At 61.9% G+C, this 17,881-nt stretch overlaps 2 protein-coding genes across 8 annotated transcripts; one reads left to right on the top strand and one right to left on the bottom strand.

Moving 5' to 3' along the window:
- Positions 1 to 3: 3 nt before the first annotated feature.
- Positions 4 to 3,268, top strand: ACD (ACD shelterin complex subunit and telomerase recruitment factor). Of its 2 annotated transcripts, XM_003315181.6 has the most exons (12): positions 458 to 678; positions 755 to 897; positions 1,005 to 1,098; positions 1,187 to 1,263; positions 1,381 to 1,425; positions 1,537 to 1,571; positions 1,721 to 1,872; positions 1,984 to 2,080; positions 2,159 to 2,245; positions 2,438 to 2,814; positions 2,947 to 3,038; positions 3,116 to 3,268. In XM_003315181.6, exons 1-12 carry the CDS (start codon positions 580 to 582, stop codon positions 3,192 to 3,194), a joined length of 1,377 nt encoding a protein of 458 aa, XP_003315229.3. In that variant the 5' UTR covers positions 458 to 579; the 3' UTR covers positions 3,195 to 3,268. The 2 variants fall into 2 exon arrangements, with proteins under 2 accessions (XP_054525417.1, XP_003315229.3); XM_054669442.2 differs by lacking the exon at positions 2,159 to 2,245 and having other exon boundaries at positions 4 to 678.
- On the bottom strand, positions 3,231 to 15,886 carry CARMIL2 (capping protein regulator and myosin 1 linker 2). Of its 6 annotated transcripts, none has more exons than XM_016928868.4 (39): positions 15,513 to 15,681; positions 15,168 to 15,259; positions 15,022 to 15,075; positions 14,719 to 14,781; positions 14,484 to 14,608; positions 14,277 to 14,368; positions 14,010 to 14,080; positions 13,821 to 13,894; positions 13,588 to 13,678; positions 13,408 to 13,496; positions 13,193 to 13,287; positions 13,029 to 13,115; positions 12,837 to 12,949; positions 12,666 to 12,743; positions 12,481 to 12,557; positions 12,293 to 12,397; positions 12,041 to 12,110; positions 11,821 to 11,902; positions 11,623 to 11,719; positions 11,483 to 11,540; positions 11,174 to 11,346; positions 10,825 to 10,987; positions 10,643 to 10,744; positions 9,482 to 9,610; positions 9,283 to 9,396; positions 8,952 to 9,112; positions 8,789 to 8,876; positions 8,458 to 8,598; positions 8,259 to 8,325; positions 7,543 to 7,778; positions 6,552 to 6,652; positions 6,109 to 6,469; positions 5,901 to 6,023; positions 4,733 to 4,769; positions 4,501 to 4,572; positions 4,155 to 4,376; positions 3,919 to 3,999; positions 3,484 to 3,579; positions 3,231 to 3,394 (listed from the first exon to the last, which is right to left on the bottom strand). In XM_016928868.4, exons 1-39 carry the CDS (start codon positions 15,550 to 15,552, stop codon positions 3,282 to 3,284), a joined length of 4,233 nt encoding a protein of 1,410 aa, XP_016784357.3. In that variant the 5' UTR covers positions 15,553 to 15,681; the 3' UTR covers positions 3,231 to 3,281. The 6 variants fall into 6 exon arrangements, with proteins under 6 accessions (XP_016784357.3, XP_016784358.3, XP_063653334.1 ...); XM_016928869.4 differs by having other exon boundaries at positions 3,919 to 3,966; XM_063797264.1 differs by having other exon boundaries at positions 3,484 to 3,561; positions 13,603 to 13,678; positions 15,513 to 15,680.
- Positions 15,887 to 17,881: the final 1,995 nt, after the last annotated feature.

The following is a 17,881-nucleotide window of genomic DNA, read 5'->3' as shown; positions in this document are numbered from 1 at the left end:
TCCGCGCGCCCCCGGAGTCTGGGGAGCAGGGCTCCGCCAATCCGAGGGGAGGGCGAAGGAAGTACCATTTATTTAGCGCTGTGTGTGTGCTCTTATTTCCACTGGCCTTACAAGACCGTGCACTGTGTAGATGAGGAAACTGAGTCATAATAAATATGTGCTGAACCGTTCGGGGGTCACACGGTGCTTAAATGGTTTCGAGTCAACTCGCTCGGACGGCACTCGGCCTCAGCCTCCGGCCCTGGAACCCTCTCCAGGGACGGGACCAGCCCTTGTTCTGTTCCCTACCGGTACCACAGGAATCTTGACAAACGGCCCAAATGCCTGGCCGCTGTCAGAGTGACGCCGCGATGAGAGTAAACGGGCCAGCATCCCGTGCACCAGCGGGGTGGACCAGCGGGAGTCTGCACACAGGCCCCCGAGCAGGACGCCCTCGTGCGCAGGCTTGGGGTATACGTGGGCGGGGCCTCCTCCTCCGGCCCCGCCCAGCCGAAGGAGCTTCCTCTTCCGAGGAAAGGCGGGGCCTGGGCGCCCGCGGGAAACCCGGGCCCCTTGCATCCGCTGGGTGTAGCCGTGGGGATGGCAGGTTCGGGGAGGCTGGTCCTACGGCCCTGGATTCGGGAGCTGATTCTGGGGTCAGAGACACTCTCCAGTCCACGAGCCGGGCAGCTGCTCGAGGTGAGCCCCCATTCAGGGCCCGGAGACCGAGGCGGAGGCCCGGGGTGGTGGGATTGACGCCGCTCGCCGCCGTCAGGTACTACAGGAGGCCGAGGCCGCGGTCGCGGGCCCATCCCACGCCCCTGATACGTCCGACGTCGGGGCCACGCTGCTTGTGTCTGACGGGACCCACAGTGTCCGATGCCTGGTGACGCGGGAGGCCCTGGACACCTCGGACTGGTGAGAGGCCCCGCGCGGCTCCGGAGGTCGGAGTCCGGCAGGAGAGCGCGAGGTGGGCGGGCCTTGTGTTCAGGTGGGCCCGGCAGTGAGGATCCTGCTTGTCGTAGGGAGGAGAAGGAGTTCGGCTTCCGCGGGACAGAGGGCCGGCTGCTGCTGCTGCAGGACTGCGGGGTTCATGTCCAGGTCGCTGAGGGCGGCGCGGTGAGTGGTGAGACTGTCTTGGGCGGGTTACCGGGCATGACTCTTCGTGACGATTCTGAGACCTCCCCTTCCCCACGAACTCCTCCAGCCCGCAGAGTTCTATCTCCAGGTGGACCGCTTCAGCCTGCTGCCCACGGAGCAGCCCCGGCTACGGGTGCCTGGTTGGTAAGTGATGCCTCCGCCCTCCAGCGGCTCTCCCCACCCCAGCCTGGCCGGCGCTGGCAGACGCCTATGGGGTAGGAGGGCTTGGGCCCCCATTAACTACCCTTCTCTTTTTCTTAGCAACCAAGACTTAGATGTTCAGAAAAAGCTCTATGACTGCCTTGAGTGAGTCTGGGGTTGGGCTCGGGGGCCACGTGTGGTTTGGTGAGGGGATGGTGTATCTAGGTAGACGGGCCTCAGCATGGTTCCTGAGTCCTGGCCACTCTCTTCCTGTAGGGAGCACCTTTCAGAGTCCACCTCGTCCAATGCAGGTACTGTAGGGCTTGACCAGTGATCCTAACACCCTGTGCAGTGACCTCTCCAGCCTTAACCTTATGCTTCCTCAATAAGCTGTCTTCCCCCTCACCCTCCTGGTCCTCCCCTTTAAGCCTTGACTCATCCCATGGTCCCCTGTCCCCAGGCCTATCACTGTCCCAGCTTCTGGATGAAATGCGGGAGGACCAGGAGCATCAGGGGGCACTCGTGTGCCTGGCTGAAAGCTGCCTGACACTGGAGGGCCCTTGCACGGCACCCCCCGTCACCCACTGGGCTGCCTCACGATGCAAGGCCACGGTCAGTCTGGGGATTTGCTTGGGAGATGTCAGGGTGAGGAGTTGGGCAAGGGTCATATTCCACAGGACATGAGAGTAAACGGGCCTGTCCTACAGAGTTCATGTCCCACAGGGAGAAGCTGTGTACACTGTCCCCAGCTCAATGCTGTGCATCTCTGAGAATGACCAGCTAATTCTGAGCTCTCTAGGCCCCTGTCAGAGGACACAGGGTAAGGGGGACTGGAGAGGTTGGGGGGATACCTGGGGCCCAGGTCCACAGTGCTGATAAGACTTCCTGAACCCCCCAGGCCCTGAGCTGCCCCCACCAGACCCGGCTCTGCAGGACCTATCTCTGACCCTCATAGCCTCTCCTCCTTCCTCACCCAGTTCCTCAGGTGAGGTGATGCACAGGTCACAGGCACTCACTGCCGCCTGTCAGTCAGGTTCCCGGGCTGTGCAGGATGCTGTGAAAGGTGCACGGTGGGTGGGGGATGAACACGGTCCCTGCAGTCCTGTCTGAGCTCGCAGGCCACTCAGCTGCCCTGAGCGGAGAGGGCTGTGCCTACAATAAGTCCCCTCCTCCTCAGGAACCCCGGCCTTACCCGGCCACATGTCATCCGAGGAAAGTGGTACCAGCATCAGCCTTCTGCCTGCCCTGTCCTTGGCTGCTCCAGACCCAGGGCAGAGGAGCAGCTCCCAGCCCTCACCAGCCATCTGCTCAGCGCCTGCCACCCTGACCCCCAGGTCCCCACACGCCAGCCGTACCCCCAGCTCCCCACTCCAGAGCTGCACTCCCAGTCTCTCACCCCGTAGCCATGTCCCCAGTCCACACCAGGCTCTTGTGACCAGGCCCCAGAAACCTAGCCTGGAGTTCAAGGAGTTTGTAGGGTTACCCTGCAAGAATCGGCCGCCTTTTCCCAGGACCGGAGCTACCAAGGGAGCCCAGGAGCCCTGCTCTGTCTGGGTGAGCATAGCCCCTCTGCAGCTGGAGGGTAGAACAAGGAAGGCCTGAGGTAGAGCTGGGAGGGAGCATGGGTAGCCTTGGATGGGGTTGGGGTCCTTGTTAGCTCTTCCCCAGACACCATACCCCTTTCAGGAACCCCCAAAGAGGCATCGTGATGGTTCTGCCTTCCAGTATGAGTATGAGCCACCCTGCACGTCCCTCTGTGCTCGGGTCCAAGCTGCCAGGTGAGTGCCTGGGTCTGCCCCCACTCTTGGTCACTAGTCCCAGGCTCCATTGACCTGCAGCGGTGGTTTCTTTCCAGGCTTCCTCCCCAGCTCATGGCCTGGGCCTTGCACTTTCTGATGGATGCACAGCCAGGGTCTGAGCCAAATCCGATGTGAGACGTCACACAGGACAGATACCGCTCCACACTCTGCTTCCTTTGAGTTTTTTAATAAAATAATCTCATGCGGCAGGAGAGGAGAGGATCAGGGATTGGGGCCGCCGCCTCTTTGGTCTGTGGCTGGGGAGGGTGGGCTCCGCTCAGGGCTGGAGGGCTCTGTGGGCTGTGGGGGCAGAGGCTCGGTTCCAAGGCCAGATCCTGTGAGGGGAGGGAGGGAGAGAGAGGAAGGGTCAGGGCTGGGCTAAGCAGTCCCGCCACCCTCCCAGCTGGCCTGGACCCCCTCTTACCTAGGCTTGGGGATGGAGGTGCCTCGAGTTTTGGCCTGCGTTTGAGGACGGGGGAGCGCTGCAGCCTCAGGGGCCGTTCTAAGGGACACAGAAAAGCTTGGGGTGGGTTGCTAAGGCTTGGGGTCTGTCCATCCCCTGCCCCTCTCTTCCACCTCCAGTGCACATAAGCATGCACTCACACACACTGCTGCCTTCAGAGCATCCCCCGTCCCTGCGTCCTCACCCCTGGCAGAGGCTGCTCTTCGGGAACTGGAGCCAGTGCTAGTTGGAAGGGCTTGTTGTCAAACCCTTGCACCTGGTCTTCTGGCTCCCTGATTTCTTGAGCCCTCACACACTGGTGGCTCCCTCCAAGGACCAAAGCTATGAAGGGAGCCCCAGAAGCCCACCCTCCCACATCTCCTGCATTCAAGCACACGTGGAGGTGTCTCCCCTCACCAGCAGGGGCCTGGAGCTGGTCCTCATGCACAGACACTGCTCGCCGCCCTGCCGAGAGAGGCCTCGGCCTCAGCTGGCCATCTGAGGGAGGCCAGGGAATCAGGGGTATTCCAACAGCTGCCCCCACTCCAGCCCTTGCCTCCCACCCTCAGGGTCCTTAGAGGAGCTGAGTTCCCAGCAGGAACTCCTCCAGCCCCGAGGCCAGGATTGGAGTGGGGAATCAGGTGCCTGCCTACCTTCATTCCTGGGGCCCAAGCAAGGGTCCTCTGGGAGGCCCAGGCTGTCTGGGGAGGGGCTGGTTCTGCAGGGACTTGGGCTTTGACCAGGGGAGGGAGGGCCTGGACCATCCTGTTGGCCCCAACCACGGCTCCTGAGCTCCGCATTCAACTGCTGCCCCAGTGTCTTCCAGGTGGCAGACTCGGGCCCCTGGCTCCCTGGGCCAGGTCTGCAGGAGGGGTCTGTAGGGAGAAAGGTGTCAGCCAAGACCTGGTCAGGCATTGGAGATAGGTCTGAACAACAGTCTGACCCAACTCCTGGCTGTCCCTGCTCCCACTACCAACACACACAGTGGCCCTCACTCACCAGCAGACACAGAGTGGGTGCGGGACTTGATCGAGATGGGAGGGGCCTCCGTGGAACTGTCCATAATGTCACCTGCAAGGCGGAGCTGGGGACTCAGGTACCAGACCTTGGAGGTGAGGGGAAGAAAAACCTGGCCTCTCCCCTTCCTCCCCAAGGAGAGCAAGTGCCTTGGGGGCTGTCTATAAGGACACCTCCTGGCAAATGTACTGCCACACCCCAGGGTCCCACTTACCATCTGAGCCAGCTTTCTTGATCTCGCCGTCTTTGCTCTGCAGGAAACAGGGCAGTCAGATTCCAGCCCTGCCCGCTCCCCACACCCTAGCCTTTTGTTCGTTCTTGTTCTTATAATCCTGCCACTGGATGCCCACCATGGGCTGGACAAGAACATGGCAAACCCAGTACAGCCCTCTTAGAACTCTTTGCACACTTGAATATTTCTAAATTCAGGCCAACTTCATGTTTTTTGTTTGTTTTTGTTTTTTGTTTTTTAAGATATTGAATGGATGGTATGGAGGGCTGGGGTTCTTTGGGACTCTAATGAGAGAGACATTAGCAGGGTGGCCCACAGAGGAGAGTCAGGGAAGAACCATGGGCACTGCAGGGATGGCTGAGGAGGGACCTGGCGTAACCCACAATTAGAGACTGGAAGCGAGGCAGGGAGGACATCCAGACCACCCAGGGATGTGTGTGGAGGCTCTGATTTGCACCCAGGGGAGGAAAGCAGTGAGGTTTTAAGGTGGCCAGGGCCAAGACCCCACAGGGCTCTGCAGCAGGTTGTGGAGTCTGAACAGTGTCTTGAGAGGAAGCCCCTGGAGGACTTGCTATTTCAAGCACAGGTGACAAGGTCAGATTTTTTTCTTTTTCTTTTTTTGAGATGAGTCTCACTCTTGTTGTCCAGGCTAGTGTGCAGTGGCACGATCTAGGCTCACTGCAACCTGTCTCCCAGGTTCAAGCAATTCTCGTGCCTCACCCTCCCAAGTATGTGGGACTACAAGTGCCCACCGCCACACCCGGCTAATTTTTGTATTTTTAGTACAGACAGGGTTTCACCATGTTGGCCAGGTTGGTCTCTTAACTCCTGACCTCAGGTAATCCACCTGCCTCAGCCTCCCAAAGTGTCGGGATTACAGGCGTGGGCCATGGCGCCTGGCCCAGGCCTCAGATTTCTATTAGACCTGCAGAAAAAAGACTTTCTCAGGTCCAAAGAGGAGATGCTGGTGGCCTGTGCCTGGGTCAAAGCCAAGAGGGAAGAAAGGTCGAATCTGTAACCATTTCGAGGAGAATGGAGTAGAACTGACAATTAGACCTATCTGTCATGAGTCTTCTCCATCTTGGTCACTTATGTCACCCACAGCATGCCACCTGCCCTCTCACTTCATGCTCAGGTCCCCTCAACTCACTTGCTTCCTCTTGCCTTCGGCACCCCCGCTGCCTCGGCTGACGCCTATCCTCTGCAGCATTACTTGTACCCGCTGTTCAAAGGATGGAGCCAGTTCTGTTTCTCCCCGCTCCAGGGGCCGCCGCTAGGGACAGAGATGCTCGAGTTGGAGACAGTCCATGCCCTGGGTCCCAGAAGCGCCTTCACCACCCCCCATCAGCAAGCCTCACCTTGTCGGGTCTGGCACCCAGCGTTGCCTCCTCCTCGGCAGGCAGCAGTATCATCGAGTAGGCCTTGCTATCTCTTGTGTAGCGAGGTCGGCTCCTGCGGGCAGGGTCAGGGCTGCTGGTGTCCCCCTCAGCCCCACCAGGCTCCTCACCACGGCTGGGACGGGTTGGCGGCCGCAGTAGGTCGCCAAATGTAGTTTTTCGGGTTCGGGGAGCTGCCCCAGGGCTGGTCTCTAGATCAGTCCGTGGACCCCGCGTTGAACGAGGCTTCTTGAAGGCAAAGAGGGTGCCCAGCTTCTTTCGCAGTGTACGGGGGACAGGAGTGGCGCCCCCCTCAGTGGCCGGGTCCTCCTCGGGGGCCCAGCTGTGGGGACACCCAGCAGTGAGCGAGAAAGCCCATCAGGCATCCCACCCTCTCCCACCCCCAGCAGATGCCCCTCACTCACAGGCGATCCTGCTGGATCAGCCTTTTGGAGAAGAATTCCTCCACGCCCTCGTCCACGCGGGCACTGAGCCCATTCCCTTCCTGCGGCAAGGCTGGGGGTACCTAGGGGGCATCATGGGGTCAGGGGTCAGGGTTGAGTGCAACTCTGGCTTCTACCCCCTCCCCTGGCCGGCAGCCTGGACTGAATAACTCCAGGATTCCAGACTGGGGTGACCCTAGGGGCTGCTGATACCAGCCTCCTACTGTCCTGCTGCTGGACAGAGACGCCAGATTTCACGCACTCCTCACTCGCTGCTGGCTCCCGCACACCCAGTCCACACCCGTCCTTGTCCCACAGAGTATCCTACACGCCCGAGCCACCCGGTCACCAGCAAACCTAGCCCTCACGTGCCCCCGGGGTCACCCGTTCCCACTTGCCACCAGCTCTGCTCCGAACAGTTCCCTGCAGTGTCCCCCACCCCACCCCCAATCCACCCGGCCTGCTGCCGGCTCAGTGGCGCCGGCTGCTGCGTCAGACCCTCTGGGGGGCCTCAAGCCGGCTCCTCCCCGCCCTCCGCCAGTGCCCGCTGCCCCCGCGGGCTTGCAGCCCACACACGCATCTCCCCACACGCGCCGCCGCCGGACGCGCATCAGACGCAGGCTTGGCCCCGCGGCTCGGCTACCCGGCTGCCCGGCATCTCTCAGCAGCCCCGGGGGAGGGAGGGAGGACGGACACCCTCTCTCGCGCAGCCACGGAGGCCGCGGGCCGCCCCGAGACGGAGTCCCACACCCAGGCACACCCCGAACGGAACCCGCACACCCATGGTCCCGCACAGGCATGGCCTGGGGTGGGGGGTGGCCAGGAAGAAGCCAGGATGTGACCGCGGCCGCACGACCAGGTGGCCTTGGGCCCCCACCACCCCCTCTCCTTGACCGCTACCACCCATGAGGAGCGGCCGGGCCACCCGTGATCCCCAATTCCACGCGCTCCGGAGTGGGGGAAGGGTGCTCACCTGGGGGCCCCCCGGCGGCGGGCGGTGGTGGTGCTGGCGGCGCGGCCGCGGCCGGGCCCGGGTCGGATGGCGCAGGGGCTGCCCCGCCAGTGGCAGGTCCATGCGGGGCAGCGGGCCGGCCGGGGGCCCAGGGGCGGCAGGGCTCGGAGAGCCGCGCGCGGACGGCCCCGCCTGCGGCTCTGCATCTTCTCCCGGAGCCGCCAGCTCGGGCTCCGGCTCCGCTTCCTCAGCAGCACCTGAGGGGACAGCACCAGAAGAGCACCGAGCGCCGAGCCCGGGGAGGTGGCGGCGGAGGCGCTAGGGCGGCGGGGGACCCGCCCAGGGCGCGGGGAGGGGCCCGGCTACGCCGCCCGTCCCCCCGCCCCTCCGCCCCTCCGCCCCTCCCCCGCCGCCGCCGCTGTCCGTGGTGCTGAGCGCGGCCCCGAGCGCGCGCGCCTCCGCGCCGCCGCCCAGCATGCGCGTCCCTGGGGTAGGGAAAGGGGCGCGGGGAGGCGAGCCGAGCCGGTGTCCTGTCCCAGGTCCGCCCAGGTCCCGCCCCGGGCTGACCACAGCAGACCCCAGCTTTGCAGGTTGCACAAGGGGCCCGACCTGGCCCAGTCAAGGGCTGGTGGGTACCCAGACAAGGCTGAATGAGTTCATCCAGGTCCCCGGGTCCCCAAGTCTAATGGAGCTTCAGCCCACCCACGTAAACTCCCTCCCCCAAGGCCCTGACTTACTGTGAATGAAGGGGACCAGGTGAAGACCGTGGCTGAGCTCAGGCCATTTCTGTGGAGGACTGTCATCCTGGTGGGGAGGGCACAAACTCAGCCTGGGGTAGGAGAGCACCAAACCAAAAGAGCTGCCTTTCACCTTCCACACTCCACAGCAAGATGGGAAGACTGGGAGTGCCATGCCCCGTGTTCTAAAACCACTTACCTTCTCCTTCTCCTCTTCCTTCTCCTCGGGGAAGAAAAGACCTTCCAATTCCCCAGGCTCAAGGAGGCTGGGCTCACCTCCATCCGGTGCTGGTAGGGCAGGGGGCACTGTCACTGTTGCCTGCTGAGCCAGACTCTCCACCTGCAATACCAAGCAGCCAAAGATGGCAGGTAGGGCCTCAGCCATGATCCCATTGATGCTAACTAAGGGGACCCTGAAATAGCCCTGGGCTACATGACCCCAGAAGACATTACAGAGCCCCTGCAAGGGAGATGGCCAAGTCACTGCATGTGTGTGTTTGCACGAAAGTGTGTGCACATCTCCCCCTCACCAGCCGATCCCGGGCTGCACTCAGGCCTGCCAAAGCCTGAGCCACAATGCTCTCTGCCAAGGTCCCCGTGATTGATAGCCGCATGTCCCTAAGGGCAGGAGAGGACAGGGGTTAATGGGCTGGCTTTGCTCAGCCTTGCCCAGCCCAGCCCCATCCAGCCTACCTGAGCCTAGTGAAGGCATCTTGCAGCAGCTGCTCTGGGAGCAGCTCCGGGAGGCCCCTCGAGCCTGCCAGGACCCCCTCTAGCTGCTCCCTCCAGCTGGATCCCTGCAGCATCTGTGGGCAGAGGCTCCTTGCTGTGTCCAGTGTGGCCTGAGTGAAGTCCTGGACAAAGGTCAGTCAGAGCATGGTGAGGATGTGGCCAGACACCAGGCTGCTGGCTTGAGGCTCCAACTCCAACAGAATATTGAGTCAGGGGATATCACAGTTAAAACTAAAGGATGGGAGTCAAACCTGCAAACGGAGGTGGGGTTGGAGCAGGAGTAGCCTCTCACCTGGATGTCCTGGCGGCAGACCTCGCCCACCTGTCTCAGAAGGCCCTCCAGCTTCTGCCCAAGCTGCCAGTGATGGCTTGGGGAGCTTCCAGCTTCATATAGAATGGGGAGAATCTGAGGGCCAAAGAGGAAAAGCAGTTGCGAGCTGACACCTGACTAAGAGGGGAAGGGTCCCTGTAGCAGGAGGTGGAGTGCTCACGCTGAGAGAGAAGTTGGCATTTTGGATGGCATCCTCGGCCTGGCGCACAGCGGCTTCACCCTGGGGCCCAGCCCCACAGCCCAGCAGCTCCACATGCTCCTGCACCGACTGACACAATTCATTCACTTCCTGGGGCGAAATGGGGATCAGTCTCAGCCTAGCCCCCTCCCAGTCTCCCAGATCCTGCCTGCCTTCCTCCCAGGCTCTTTAACAGAGGGAGGTCCTGAAGCTGACACCCTTAGACCAGCCACTTTGGAACCCTATCTGTTCAAGGAGGGAAGGAACTATCTGTTGCTTTGGTTCATTTTAAGGACTTTATATACACTTCCTAAGTGCCCAGAATAGGAAGGAAAGGAGTTGTAAATCATGTCTGTGTTTTAGAAGCTCAGTCTGTCCACACAGAGGATAGACTGAGAGAGGGGTGGAAAAGGGAGTGAGTAGCCCTGGAGGAGGGACCAGGAGGAGCAAGGGATAATTGGTGTGGGGGTAAGGAGTGGCATGTTTGAAGGTTGGTCTAGAGGCAGGACAAAGGAGGCCTATGAGGGCTCCAGTGTGACCAGGAGAGACCTGGAAGGATGCCCCAACCTCTGTCCACAGCACTGGGTGGCTGTGGGCACCAGTGGGATTGGGCTCCAGGGTAGACAACAGGGTTTGTGAGCGACGATGACATCACTTGGAGAAGTGCAGAGCATGAAGCCCAGCAGGATGTCTGGATTAAGACCTTTGGGCTCTAAAGCTTAGGAAAGAAGAGGTATTTGGGAATGGAGAGGTAGAAACATCTCCAACAGATAAGGTAGTGGAGGGAGATGAAGACAGTGAAGGAGCAGCTGGGTTTGGGCACACAATGGAGAGGGGAGGGGAGTCATGTATATGTGAGGTCAGAGATGGGGCTACAATTGGGGGAAAATTGAGGAAGGACATAAAAATTCCTAACAGGACAGCCTGTTTACAGGCTTAACGTTAGGCAGCCAAGGGTGTTATTTGGAGAGCTATTTAAGGGGTGTTTAGCCGCCTCCAGATCAAGGAGAGGGACTTTGTGTGGGACAGCAGGGCTCAGGCACCCTGGCCCCAGGAAAGTCAGACCCTCTGACTCATGGAGGCTCCCGGATGCCACAGGTCTCCTCATGCCCTACCTCTCGTGGTTGGGGAGGGGACACTGACCTGCTCTGAGGGGTCTGAGACCAGACCAAGTGGCTGAAGGCGGGTCGTGTGGTCAGAAGAGGCAGGGTCTGCGCGGTTGTTCCTCAAGAGACAGGCTTGGATCTAGGGGCAAGGGGTATTGAGAAATGCCGAGGGACGGAGCTACCGTGCAGAGAAGGGCAAGGGAAGAGGGGGACGCCCACCTGATGGACTGCACGTGCTGTCAGTTCCGGGCGGCTGCGCTGCGCCTGGGCCACGTCGTTCAGTGGCAGAGGCATGGCCTTCAGGCTGTGGTTCTGCTCCAGCGCCTGCGCCACGTCCAGCAGACCCAGAGCAGATGTGTGGTTCCGGTCCCAGACCACAGACCTGGGCCGGGCCTGGCTTCAGTCGGGGACGGAGCTTCCCAACGCCCCACCCAACCCTCGGCCTAGTCCATTCGCCTCGTCAGCCTGCTCCATTTGCTCCGCCTCATTCAGTCCCGCCCCTTAGCCCGGTGCCCTCCTCTCCACCGCGCCCCCTGCCCGCTGGTCCCACCCCTCTGACCCCGCCCACCGGAGCCTCGAGTTGACCCGCAGCGCCTTGGCCAGCAACTTGGCGCCCGCGTCCCCCATGGCGTTGCCGCTGATATCCAGCGCGGTCAGGTTAGGATTGGTGGCTAGGGCCCGGAGTAGGACGCTGGCACCCAGCTTCAGCCGAGACTCAGCCACCGACAGAGACTGAAGAGGCTGGGGTTAAGAGAAAGCCATTGATGGCTGGAGTCAGGGGTCAGTGAGGGCAGGTCACAGGGTCTGAGGGAACAAGAGAAAGGAGGACCAAAGGGGTCTAATTGCCCGAGGACCCTGCAAGGTCCCGTGAACTCACACAATCGTCGTCCTGCATGAGCTGGACAATCCGGTGCAGGACGTCGTCCAGGGTCTCCCTGTGGGGAGGGGCCGCCTTTGTGGGGGGACAGGGGTGGTGGGGTGTTGTCTGGGAGGCCCAGGAGTAGGGTGGGGGCTCACTTGCACCGGACGTTGAAGTTCCTTCCAAGCGCCACATGTCTCAGGGACCGGCTTCTCCCGATGGCCAGCACCAGAGTCACCATGTCTGAGCCGAAGCCTGGGGGTGACTCGGGTCACGCACGAGGCGAAGTTGCAAGGGTAGGGTGGGGATTGGGAATCGAGTGGATGATGCGAGGATAGGATCTCCTGCAGCCTCACCGTTATCCGCCAGATCCAGGGAGCTCACAGCGCCTGCGTCGCACACTAAGTCTTGTATCACCTGGGCGCCGGCCGAGCGCAGCTGTATGTGGGAGGTGGGAGATGGGAAGTGGGACCCACTTAGGCCGCGAGTGGGGAGGGGCAGGCGGCCCACGGCTCTGCCCTTCCGCCTCCCAGCGCCTCTCCCAATGTGTGGTCTCTTCTGGGGGCCGGCGCTCACCTCGCAAGCGCTGAGGTCCAGGTGCAGGTCGCGGAGGTGCGTGTTGAGCGCGAGGCCATCCAAAAGGGCTCTGGGAGGGGACGTTACACGGGGTGGCGGGAGCTGGGACAGGGGGCTCCAGGGTGCGAACGAAGGAGGCAGGGCCAGGATCTGGGGGAGGTTGTGGGAGCGACAGAAGCAGGAGCGGGGAGGGGCGAAGGCCAGGGCAGGGTGGGAGCGCCCGCGGGGGCGTGGCCGGGGTCCGACACTGACCTGAGCGCGTCGGGCGGCAGCTTGCAGCCCGCCAGGCCCAGGTGCCGCAGCGTCCGCGCGCGGCTGAGGAAGAGCTGCAGCGCGGCCGGCGCGGCGCGGGACTTCCTGGGGGAAGTGGGAAGGTGGGCCTGGGGCCGCAAGGAGGCGGCTTCCAGCAGCCTCCCCCGGCCCCGACAGGTCCCCCTTACGTGCGGGAGAAGACGTTCCTCGAAGCGTCGAGGTGGGTAAGGCTGGTGCAGCAGCCTCGGGATACCGCTGCGAAGAGCTGCGGGGGGAGGCTGTTGGCTACACTCGCGGGGGGACCGAGCCCTCCCCGTCCCGCCCTCCAGTCCGCCCTGCCGGTCATCCATCCCCCCACGGAGCACCCCCTCACAGTGTCCAGGGCAGTGTCGGTGCCTGCGAGATTCAGGAACGACAGTACGTTAGGACGGCTCAGGAAGCTATAGAGGCCCTGGAGGGAGGACAGGGGTGCGATGGAGTGGGGGATCGCCTACCCAGGGCTTCTGAGCAACCCCAAGCTCCCACCCTGAAGACAGCCACTCACCCCACTGTCCTCGGAGGCCCCCAGCGCCCCAGGATTCCCGGAAAGGTCCAGGTGGGTCAGGGTGGAGTCGAAGGCGGCATTGGTGGCCAGTGCCCGGCCCAGAGCCCTCATTCCTGGTGGTGGGGCGGGGTCACTCAGCAGTTGGACAGACCCCCACCCCCCTCCCCTCACCCCCTCCCTCATCCAGCCTACCTCGCGGTGTCAACCCTGTCTGGGCCAGGCTGAGTCTCCTCAGGGCTCCTGGACAACGCTCGAGGTGTCTGCTGAGTGCAGTCATGCCTTGGGGGGTGGGAACAGCCACGTGGGTCTCACCTCCTCCTGCTGCCCACCCCTGCGGTCCCCAGGCTCAGTCATACCTCGGTCATCCAGCAGGTTCCCCGCGAGGCTGAGCTCCCGCAGCCCAGAGCTTGAGTGTCCCGCCAGCGCCTGGGCCAGTCGTCGGACAAAGTCTCTGGGACCCAGACCCCAGGCATGAGATTCTGCCCCTGGTTTGCCAACCCCTCCCAGGCCACTAGCCCCCAGTCCCAAGCCTCCAGACTCTCCTCTCCAAGCCCTGCCCTGTCCCCCTCACCCCCTCAGGCTGCAGGTCTCCAGCACCAGCTCCTCCAGGTGTGATGACTGACTCATCATGTGCAGAATCTGTTCTGAGACCTCAAGGCTCTGAGAAGCAGAGGGCGGCGGCTCACGGGCTGCACCTGGCCCTCAGCGGGCTGCACCCTGGCCCACACCCTTGGCCCCTCCCTGCCCTTACCCCGAACCCCCTCACCAGCTTCATGTCCACACAGGAGAGGCACCGGAACCACAGGTTGTAAGACAGGGCAGCCACACTCAAGGCCAGGTCCCTGGTGGGAGGGTGGGAAGAGAGGCAGAGCTCAGGGCCCTCCAGCCAGGTCCCAGGCCCAGCAGCCCCTCCATGGAGAAGCTGAGGCCCAGGGATATGGGCCCCGGGATCTTCCTCCTCTCCCATCCTGGCAGGCCACACACCGACTGCCGAGGTGGCTGAAGTCTCCCAGGCTGAAATGGCGGCAGCCCTGGCGATGGTAAATGGTGTCCACGTCCTGGGCGAGAAGGAGATGCTTACAATTCGCTTGGGGCCACAAGGGGCAGGGAGGGGCTCAGCACACATGGGGGACCAGATGTCTCCAGAGCCCTTCAAAAGGGCCCTACCCTCACCCACTGAATCTCCTCTCGGAAAGGGAAGCCATTGTAGTCACACAGAGCCTCGTATGTCTCCAAGAAGCCACCTGGGGAGGGGATAGGGGTGCGATGTGGGAAAGGAGAGAGACAAAACATCAGCGATGGAGGAAGACCAGACCCACAGACTAGGTGGTGGCTGGGACCTGAATGGCTCTGTTCAGTTTGGGGCCCCCCCAGCTTGCGGGTCTGGGGAGGCAGAGGTGGGGCAGGCTGGAAGGCCTGTGGCTCTGCCTTCACCCTTACCACAGGGGCTGCAGGGGTCAGTGGACTCCGAGGGGCTGCTTCTCTCCAGCCGAGCCAGCATGGAGGCAGGTGTGGGCCTCCGGAATAGCTTCCTGGTAGGGGGTTAAGGAGAAGGGGGCAAAGGACTTCCAGCCTCTGGGATGGGAAGCAGCCCTTCTCATGCACTCCCTCCTCCCCTGCCAGCCCCTCGAATTTGCCAGGCCTCACCCAAGGGTCGAGCGAGGGAAGACCTTCTTGATGGCTGCAGCCACGTGCTGGGCCAGCTGTTCCAGGGCGGCCACACCAGGAAACTCCAGGACCAGCTCACGCAGGGACTCCAGCTCAAAGGTGACCTAGGGAAGGGGCGGGGCACTACTAGGCCTCGGCTCCACACATGGGCGCAGGTGATGGTGGTAGCATGAAGACCAGGCTGCAGGCCCAGGTGGGGTACTAGGTGTCTCACCTGAGGGGGTGTCTCCTGCAGCGCCATGGCCTGGACCTCCAGGTAGCTGAACGTGCAGTCCACCTAGAAAGGGCCTAGATCAGCTGGGACCAAGCCCCCAGCCCCGCCCTCATGGAAGTCCAGTCCTTTGGGCAGCCTGGGGCAGAGCCAGATCTGCCTGGACTCCACTCCTGTCGGCTGCCCAGAACCCAGTGCTGGTGCAAAGTCAGGGCCCACAAGGCCAAGAAGGACCACTCTACAGATGCAGCCCCCTGCCAAGGTAGCTGCTGGCGGGCGGGGGTGTGGCCAGGCCCTGGGACTCACCCTCAGCGGGAGGCAGGTGGTGTGCAGCAGGTAGGCTCTCCATCGTAGCAGTGCCTGGGGAAAGACAGTCTGATATCCTGGGCAGAGCAAGAGGCTCTTTCTGTGGGGCCACAGCCGCCTCCCCGGCTCTGTCCCCTGCCCCATACCAGGACATGGTTTTGCACAGCACCCTCCCCGGGTAGCCAGGTTTTCAGCAGCAGCTCCACCTCTTTGGGCCACAGGAACCTGGTGATCTCGCCTGTGGAAGGGCAGCCTGCTGGGTGACTTCAGTCCTTGCACAGAAGCCACTGGTGCCCACACTCTGTGCCAGGCTGGGGCCCTGGGGCTTATCTGCGGCCAGCGAGGAAGGAGGGGAGAGGATCTGGGGAGCCCGCCCTCCTGGGGAGCAGAGAGGACCTCTGACCAGGCCCTCTGGGGCGCTGGGTGGGCCTCTGATTTTGGGGCTGCACTACTTCCTCCCGGCCAAGAAGACGGGAAGGGCCAGCGCTTACCTCGGAGCTCACAGGAGATACCGTCGGGGGTCTGGGCCATGGGCCGGGCGGGCCGGGGAGGCCCAACGAGCTCCGGCGGGAAACAGCAGCGGACGAGCGCGCACACAGGAAGCCTGGGGCCCAGACCCGCACGGCAGCCACCTGCTCCCCCGGCGGCGGAAGGTGCGCGCCGCTTCCTGCCAGGCCGCCCCCGGCCCGGCCCCTCCCCGCCCCGGCCTCGCTGCTCGAGAGCTTGCCCGGGAGCGGGGTTGTGGGAGGGGGGCCGAGTCCCACCTGCCCGCCCGCCCCGTCGCCCAGGAGCTTCTCCGCCAGGGTAGACGTCGGGGTGGGCAGTGGCGTGGCCGGGAGAGTCGCGGGTGTGGCGGGCCTCCAGCGGGTCCTTGCCCCCGGCTTCCACCCCGCCCCGCAGTCCCTGCCGCGAACACCAGGGGACGCTGCCTGCCTGGGGATCCCCGCGGCCCACCGGGGCTGGTCCCCTCCAAAGCCCAGGCTGCGGAGGTGGACGAGGCGCCTGGCAGAAGGGGGACTGTTCAGCAAGGAGCGCCCGAATTCTGCCAACACCGGGGGTCCTGCCCGTTGCTCCGAACCTGGAGTCCGTGACCCTGTTAGGGATCCAAGAGATTTTGAATGGGTGGGAAAAAATGCCAGATGGGGCCAGGCGCGGTGGCTCACGCCTGTAATCCCAGCACTTTGGAAGGCCGAGGAGGGAGGAACGCTTGAGCCAGAGTTCGAGACCAAGCTGGGCAACATAGGGAGACCCTGTCTCTGCAAAATAATTTACAAAATTAGACGGCGTGATGGCGTGTGTCTGTAATCCTAGCTACTTGGGAGGCTGAGGTGGGAGGATCACTTGAGCTTGGGAGGCAGAGTTTGCAGTGAGCGGAGATCGCACCACTGTACTCCAGCCTGGGTGACAAAGCCAGGTCCTGTCTTAAAAAAAAAAAAAAAACAGCCTGATGGGTCCAGACGCCCTTCCTTGCCGCAGAGGTGGGGTCAGGGCCGAAGGTGAGGGTGTACCCGGAGCCTTCGGGGGGAAGCCTGGGGCTAAGGTGAGCCCTGAACCCCAAGCACTTCATAGAGGGCCGGAGTGAGTCGTCCAGGTACATGGGGGTCTTCTTGTGTCTGCCTTCTCCCCAGGCTGGAGAGAGTTTGGGAGGGGGCAGCCAGAGAGAGAGAAATAAGCCAGTGTCTCCAGTGCTGAGAGGGGTCAGACAGTCATAGGGTGGGGCCTGGTAGTCTGTTGCCCTCTCAAAGACCAGGACCTAGATTCTGGAAAGTTCACAGGAAGAGACTGCATTTTTTTTCTTCTATTACAATCTAAACTCCACTTAAGCGGTAAGGAACAGCAGTCTACCCTGCCCATAGCTCAGCAAGGTGGAGGTGAAATGACAGCTAAGGGTGACAAGGAGGAGTCAGCTGCAGAAGATGCAGCACAGAGAGTTCCTGCTGCCTCCCCAATTGAAGAGACATACTTGGTTTGTTTGTTGGTTTTGAGATAGAGTCTTGCTCTGTGGTCCAGGCTGGAGTGCAGTGGCACAATCTTGGCTCACTGCAGCCTCCGCCTCCCAGGTTCCAGCAATTCTCCTGCCTTAGTCTCCCGAGTAGCTGGGATTACAGGTGCCCACCACCATGCCTGGGCTAATTATTATTATTATTATTATTATTATTATTATTATTATTATTTTAGACAGAACTTCGCTCTTGTTGCCCAGGCTGGAGTGCAGTGGGGTGATCTTGGTTCACTACAACCTCTGCCTCCTGGGTTCAAGCAATTCTTCTGCCTCAGCCTCCCAAGTAGCTGGGATTACAGGCATGTGCCACCACACCCAGGGAATTTTTATGTTTTTAGTAGAGACGGGGTTTCACCATGTTTGTCAGGCTGGTCTCCAACTCCTGACCTCAGGTGATCTGCCCACCTCAGCCTCCCAAAGTGCTGGGATTACAGGCGTGAGACACCATGCCTGGCCACGAAGAGACATAATTTGGATTAAGATCTAAGGCTCTAAGACCACACAGAACCCTCAAACTGCTTGTAGGGTGACAATTCAGTAGGTCTCACACAGTACTGCCAAGGAACCAAGAATGCAGGTTCTGGCCAGGTGTAGTGGCTCATGCCTATAATCCCAGCATTTTGGGAGGCCGAGGTGGATCGCCTGAGCTCAGGAGTTCGAGACCAACCTGGCCAACATGGTGAAACCTTGTCTCTACTAAAATACAAAAAGTTAGCCAAGCGTGGTGGTGGGCACCTGTAGTCCCAGCTACTGGGGAGGCTGAGGCATGAGCATTGCTTGAGCCCAGGAGGCAGAGGTTGCAGTGAACCAAGATCTCACCACTGTACTCCAGCCTGGGCGACAGAGCAAGACTCCGTC

The sequence above is a fragment of the Pan troglodytes genome, chromosome 18 (assembly GCF_028858775.2).
Source record: "Pan troglodytes isolate AG18354 chromosome 18, NHGRI_mPanTro3-v2.0_pri, whole genome shotgun sequence".
NCBI lineage: Eukaryota > Metazoa > Chordata > Mammalia > Primates > Hominidae > Pan > Pan troglodytes.
This window is presented reverse-complemented; position numbering and strand designations above follow the sequence as displayed.

Excerpts from the sequence above, each read along its gene's own strand:
- ACD (XM_003315181.6), top strand. The coding sequence starts at position 580 with ATGGCAGGTTCGGGGAGGCTGGTCCTACGGCCCTGGATTCGGGAGCTG. Across the intron at positions 679-754 it reads GAGCCGGGCAGCTGCTCGAG|GTACTACAGGAGGCCGAGGC; the intron begins GTGAGCCCCCAT and ends CGCCGCCGTCAG. Across the intron at positions 2,246-2,437 it reads TTCCTCACCCAGTTCCTCAG|GAACCCCGGCCTTACCCGGC; the intron begins GTGAGGTGATGC and ends CCTCCTCCTCAG.
- CARMIL2 (XM_016928867.4), bottom strand. The coding sequence starts at position 15,552 with ATGGCCCAGACCCCCGACGGTATCTCCTGTGAGCTCCGAG. Across the intron at positions 12,744-12,836 it reads GGGCCTCCGAGGACAGTGGG|GGCCTCTATAGCTTCCTGAG; the intron begins GTGAGTGGCTGT and ends TCCTCCCTCCAG. Across the intron at positions 12,111-12,292 it reads CTGCCGCCCGACGCGCTCAG|AGCCCTTTTGGATGGCCTCG; the intron begins GTCAGTGTCGGA and ends GTCCCCTCCCAG.